A 6,448-nucleotide genomic window follows, 5' to 3' on the forward strand; every position below is an offset into this window, starting at 1 on the left:
CCCGGGGTTGTTCCCGGAGCTGGGGGGTCCCAGCATCACCCCCAGACCCAGACACGGCTCTGCTCTCGGGGCATCCTCTGCCGTCCGTCCCCTCCTGTCCCGGCATTGTTCCCTCCTCCCGCCTTTCCACTCGGGTGCTGTCGCTCTGCCCCTTAATTGAGGGGRAAAAGGAAATGTGAGTGTTTGGGAAAAGCTGCCGCACTCTGCCCGGGCTGTGGAGCTGTCCCGGGGTGAGCGGAGCTGCACCGGGGGACAGGAGGGTCCCCACGAGTCTGGGGGTGCCAGCTTGGAGCCCCCTCCCCTGTGTGACAGGAGAGGAACAGACACAGCTCCAGCAGGGCCAGAGCCAAGCAAAGCCAGCCAAAAAKGGATTGGGGTGTTCCCTGGTGACTGCTGAGCCCACGGAGGGGTCTGTGTGCCCCAAAGCGCTGCCTCCAGGGCTGGGAGTGCTGCTGGAGCTCTGAGCATGGACCCGGGGGAAAGGGCTGGGTTTATCCTGACAGCTTTGCAAACTCCCAGCACGCCTGTTAATTAAGTGCTGCTTCATTTGCAGTGCAGGAGGGCCTGGAGCGGGACATAAATCCCCTGTCCCTGAGGAGGAGAATCCAGGGAGTGGAGGGTGGTTGGACAGGAGGAGCTGGGGCTGCCCTGAGCCCTCCAAGAGCCGCGGGTGCCTTGGGCCACTGACACTCATCTGTGGGCAATTCCCTGCGGCTGCTTTCCCTGAGCAGGGATCGGGATGGAACAGGGGATGGAGCAGGGGATGGAGCAGGGGATGGAGCAGGGGATGGAACAGGGGATGGAGCAGGGGATATGGGATGGAGCAGGGGATCAGGGATGGAACCGGGGATCAGGGGTGGAGCAGGGGATGGAGCAGGGATGGAGCAGGGAATCAGGGATATGTGGTTCTGGGATCAGCCGGGGTGCAGGGCATGGAGCAGGGATCAGGGATGGAGCAGGGATCAGGAATCAGGGATATGCGGCTCTGGGATCTGGGATGGAGCAGGGGATCAGGGATATGCGGTTCTGGGATTGGGGATGGAGCAGGGATGAAGCAGGGATCGGGGATGGAGCAGGGATGAAGCAGGGATCGGGGATGGAGCAGGGATCGGGGATATTCGGTTCTGGGATCACCCGGGGTGCAGGGATGGAGCAGGGATCGGGGATGTGCAGCTCTGGGATCAGGGAGCAGGGATGGAGCAGGGATGGAGCAGGGAATGGAGCAGGGCTCAGGAATGGAGCAGAGATCAGGGATCAGGGATATTCAGCTCTGGGATCACCCGGGGTGCTCCGGTGTTCCCTTCGGGATCGCCCCCGGCACAGCCCGGGCTGGGGGGGACTCGCCAGGGCGAGGAGCTTTTTAAATCAAAAAGAAGCCAATCCCCCGTCCCGGTAAGCGCTTCCTGTTGGGATTAGTGGGGCTGCCGGGCATGTGTGTGCTTTTTCTTCAGGAAATACCTTCGGAAAGCCCCGCTGGGGTCTCCAGGGCAACCGGCGCCTGCGGCTCCGCGCCCCCCAACCGCATTGTCCCCGCGCCGCTTTGTTGGCCCCTTTATTGCCATCGTGGCCAGCACAGCCTGGGGCTGTCACAGCCACTCGAGGGACAGCCGGGGGTCCCCGTGTGTCCCCAGCCTGGGGCTGTCACAGCCGCTCGGGGGACAGCCGGGGGTCCCCGTGTGTCCCCAGCCTGGGGCTGTCACAGCAATCCGAGGGACAGCCGGGGGTCCCTGTGTGTGCCCAGCCTGGGGCTGTCACAGCCACTCAGGGGACAGCCGGGGGTCCCCTGTGTGCCCAGCCTGGGGGCACTGCCAGCCCAATGTGAGCGGCTCCTCCTGTCCCTGCTGTCCTTGTCCCCGGGGTGACAGTGACAGTTTATGCACTTGGTGACACTCTCCATCTGGCCGGGCTCAGCTCTGCTCTCGGTTCCATTCCAAAGCTGGAACAGGGTCATAAACCCGGGCTGTCCCGGTTTCTGGAGCTGCCCCTCGCCTCGGGGGGGTCCTGGGGGCTCCCAACGGGCAGAACACAGCGCCTGTGGCACTGGGACATTGGTGTTCCCTTCTGTCCCCACTGTCCCAGAGTGCTCAGAGGGGCTGTGACCAACCCTGCACCTCCTGGCCAGGGTGAGGACTCCCACTAGCCAACCTTTGTGGGGTGCTGGGGGCACCCAGAGCCTCGGGGTGACAGCCAAGGGTTTGTCTGGCTAAAAAACTTGGGGAGAGGTGGCCCTGTGGGCCTGGCTTGTGCCCCTGGGGAGCAGCTGGCCCAGAGCTGTACTGTGGGGCTGTGGGGCTGTGTTCTGGGGCTGTGGGGCTGTGCTGTGGGGCTGTGGGGCTGTGCTGTGGGGCTGTGGGGCTGTGTTCTGAGGCTCTGCCATGGGGCTCAGCTGTAGGACTCTGCTGTGGGGCTGCAGCCATGCCGTGGTTTGGATTCCAGGAAAGCAGGACATGAGACAAGGACACACCGGGCTAACGAGTGCAGCAATCATTAACCAGAGCASAGGCCACAGCAGAGCCGTGGCTCCCACCAGCAGCTCTCGGTGGCCTCGCTGCCATCCCGGTGCTGGCCCGTCCGTGCTGTCCAGTGGCCACGGTGCTCTCTGCCTGCCAGGGCTGCAGGGAAGCTGAGCAAACCTGGACGTGCTCGTTACCCTGTGAATTCCTTCTCACACCGTTCCCACCAGGCTGCGTTTGCTGCCTCATCCCGAGGGCCAGAGGGGAGCTGTGGGTGACCAAAGAGCAGGGACCTGCTGTGCCCTCTGCTTCTGCTCTGCTCTGTCCATCCATCCCTGGACCTGCTGTGCCCTCTGTCCATCCATCCCCCGGACCCGCTGTGCCCTCTGTCCATCCACCCCTGGACACTGCCATGCCCTCTGTCCATCCATCCCTGGACCTGCCATGCCCTCTGCTCTGTCCATCCCCTGGACCTGCCATGCCCTCTGCCCCTCTGCCTCCCCTCCATCCATCCCCTGGACCCGCCGTGTCCTCTGTCCATCCATCCCTGGACACTGCCGTGCCCTCTGTCCATCCATCCCTGGACACTGCCATGCCCTCTGCCCCTCTGCCTCCCCTCCATCCATCCCCTGGACCCGCCGTTCCTCCCAGCCGTGCTGTTTTTCCAAACCAGCCCCTGGCTCAGTGGGGCTGCAGGACGTGTCTGGAAGCTTTGAAAGGGGATCAGCCCCACACCYGAGGGCCTGAAGGAGCAGTGGCACCTGCACAGGGGACCCCAGAACCTGTGGCACTTGCACAGGGGACCCCAGGACCTGTGGCCGTTGGGAAGGGACTCTCCTGAACCTGGAACTGCTTCCTCAAGCCRCTTCCCCATCCCACTGTTTTCCTTCAAGTGCTGAGCACAAGAGGGAGGAGAATCTCTGGAGCTGCCCGTGGATGTTTTTCCCATGAAGTTTCTCATCAGTCCAAGGCAAAGAGAAGTGGCCAGAAGATGAAATGTGGCCCACGGTGTGGGGGATCGGAGTTGTGGAGAGCTGAGGTTTCATTTTTGGCTGTACAGAGTGGCTGTTGGGTGCAGGGAGGAGTGAGACCCCACTGCCAGTGCCAGCCCCTGCTGCCCACACCCCGGGCTGCTTTCTGGGGCATTCTGAGTCCCTGTGCCACGCTGCAGCCATCAGCCCAGGGCTCTGTGGCTGTTCAGGGCACGTGTGCAGCGTGGGGAGCAGGATCATTGGTACCCAGAACTGTGGGGAACAGGATCATTGGAACCCAGAACTGTGGGGAACAGGATCATTGGTACCCAGAACTCCTGTGGGGAGCAGATCATTGGAACCCAGAACTCCTGGGGGGCTCAGCCCTTGAGCCACAGATCAGCTGAAGCTCCAACATTTCCTGGCTGTTTCCTGAAGCTCCAACATTTCCTGGCTGTTTCTGCTGCTTTGTTCAGCCCAGTCTCGTGCCCCTGAGAGCATCATCTGGTGCTCCCTCTTGCTGCTCCTGCAGCATCCCAGTGGCACCCAATGGCCAGGAACAACTGGACACAGGGAGCAGAATTGCCAGGGAGAAGACAGAGGTGAAGGAGTGCCCGAAGGGTCGGGCTGTGGAGCTGTGCCCATCTCACTCTGGGATGATGCTCACGCTGCATCCACACCGTCACACGGAGCCCCAGCAGAGCTGAGCCCTTCCTTGGGCTCTGGGATTTGAACAGATCATTTGAAACTCAGCATTTTCCCCAAGCTTGGACCAGGAGAGCCATTCCATTCATTCAGCACCCACCATGAGGGCAGCACTTGAGGACAGAGCCCTGGGTTCCTCAGGGCTGGAGAGATGAGATGTGTCCCGGCGGGATGGAGAGAAGGATMTTTGTGCTGCTCACACAAATGTCCCTGCCCAGGAATCTGCAGTGGGAACGCCGTGGCTGTCCCTGATCTGCCCAGAGCTCCAGGCTGCCCTGTCCCCCTCGCTGCCTGCCTGTCCTGCTGCAGCCCCAGCCCTGCCCTGCCCTGCTCTAACCAGGGCTGCCCTGGCTGCTTCGCTGGCTGCTTGTGGTGCTGGGAGCCTGAGCCCCTGCCAGGGGGCAGAGCCCAGCATTTGGGATTTGGGATTTGGGATTTGGGATTTGGGATTTGGGGTGCTTCTGGAGGGGCTGATCCTGCCATGCAGCAGGATCTCTGTTTGTCCCCCGTTGGGAGTGCCCTGCTCTGTCACGCTCCATAAGAGCAGAGAAGGGTGAGGGTTCTGGAACTGCCCAGGCACTGAGTGGGTCCTGCTGTGGAGGAAAGCCCTGGGTGCTGCTCGCGGTGCTGCAGCCTCTGCCTCTCCTCTGCTCTGCTGCTGCCTCCAGCTCCATCCCCTGGGTGCTGTGTCCCCTGGGTGCCCTGGGTGCTGTGTCCCCTGGGTGCTGTGTCCCCTGGGTCCCCTGGGTGCTGTGTCCCCTGGGTGCCCTGGGTGCTGGATGCCCTGGGTGCTGTGTCCCTGGGTGCTGGATGCCCTGGGTGCTGTGTCCCCTGGGTGCTGTGTCCCCTGGGTGCTGTGTCCCCTGGGTGCTGTGTCCCCTGGGTGCTGTGTCCCCTGGGTGCCCTGGGACAGGTGTCCCCTGTGTCCCCTGGGTCCCCTGTGTCCCCTGGGTTCTGTGTCCCGGTGCCGCAGCGGGAGCAGCGCATGTCGCCTCATTAACCAGCCCACAGCAGCAGCAGCATGGTTTTCCTTTGGTCTCTACTCCTTTTCTCCTTTTTTTTTCTCTTCCTCTCTCCCCTAACCCTCCAGCTGTGCCCAAAGCTAAAATGGAAGTGGAGTCGTACTCRGCCCACCCCGGTGAGCTGCTCCAGCTGCGCTGCCGGCTGCGGGACGATGTGCAGAGCATCAACTGGGTGCGTGACGGGGTCCAGCTGCCCGAGAACAACCGCACCCGCATCACGGGGGACGAGGTAGAGCTCAGGGACGTGGTGCCCGAGGACTCGGGGCTCTATGCCTGCATGACCAACAGCCCCTCGGGCAGCGACACCACCTACTTCTCCGTCAACATCTCAGGTTTGTAGCGGCCCTGGTTGYTCAGGGGAGGAAGGAAAGGGCGGCTGCAGGGCTGTGAAATGAGGAGCAGGCTGTCTGTGCACACCCTGCACACCCCTGCACACCCCTGCACCCCCTGCACGCTTGACACACACACACTGGCCACAGCGGTGAGTTCGGGGCCGATCTGCCACTGGTGGGTGCCCAGAAGAGTTTCCAGAGTGCTGCTGTGCCCTCCTGAGCRCTGGGTGCAGAGTTTGGTGTTTGTCTGAAGGGATGGAGGGCACCCCAGAKGGGGAATGTGCTGAGCAGGAGCCGTGGATGAGTTCAGTGGTGCTGATGGAGTGTGAGGCTGCACAGGGAGCAGCTCCAGGCTGGAGCTCTCTGTGCTCGCAGGGTCTCGGCTGCCACCCCAGGGGTGTTGGTGGCACTGGGGTGCAGAATGCCAAAGTCACCTCTGGCAGCAAATCTCTTCACTATGGCTGCAGGCACGGGGCCCTGGCTGTGCTGGGGTGTTCCCAGGGGATCCCCAGGGCTCTGCCTGGCACCAGCACCGCCTTGTCCTGGGCACCAGCACTGCCCTGTCCTGGGCACCAGCACTGCCCTGTCCTGGACACCAGCACTGCCCTGTCCTGGGCACCAGCACTGCCCACCCTGGGCACCAGCACCGCCCTGTCCTGGACACCAGCACTGTCCTGTCCTGGGCACCAGCACTGCCCTGTCCTGGGCACCAGCACTGCCCTGTCCTGGGCACAGCCTCTGCCACCCTCCTGCAATGCTCTGGTCCCCTCAGCCCCACTCACAGAGCTCCACACTCAGATATTCACAGGGTCCTCTCTTCTCTTGCAGACGCTCTGCCCTCTGCGGARGATGATGATGATGAAGATGATTCCTCATCCGAGGAGAAGGAGGCGGATAACACCAAACCCAACCGTACGTGTGAGCTGGGCTTGCCCACGSTGGGGCCAGGGGAGGGTGGGCACACA

At 62.8% G+C, this 6,448-nt stretch overlaps 1 protein-coding gene across 2 annotated transcripts in view; it reads left to right on the forward strand.

The window, feature by feature from the left end:
• The window catches only part of LOC130585797 (fibroblast growth factor receptor 1-like), a 22,197-nt gene that overhangs the window by 11,395 nt on the left and 4,354 nt on the right, over nt 1-6,448 (forward strand). For both annotated transcript variants that reach the window (XM_057386430.1, XM_057386431.1), the window contains 2 exons: nt 5,220-5,483; nt 6,312-6,395. In XM_057386430.1, the coding sequence (XP_057242413.1) occupies nt 5,220-5,483; nt 6,312-6,395 (348 nt within the window). The remainder of the gene's footprint in view (nt 1-5,219; nt 5,484-6,311; nt 6,396-6,448) is intronic.

This window comes from Malurus melanocephalus, unplaced genomic scaffold, assembly GCF_030028575.1.
Source record: "Malurus melanocephalus ecotype Western Australia unplaced genomic scaffold, MMel_1.1 scaffold_965, whole genome shotgun sequence".
NCBI classification, from domain to species: domain Eukaryota; kingdom Metazoa; phylum Chordata; class Aves; order Passeriformes; family Maluridae; genus Malurus; species Malurus melanocephalus.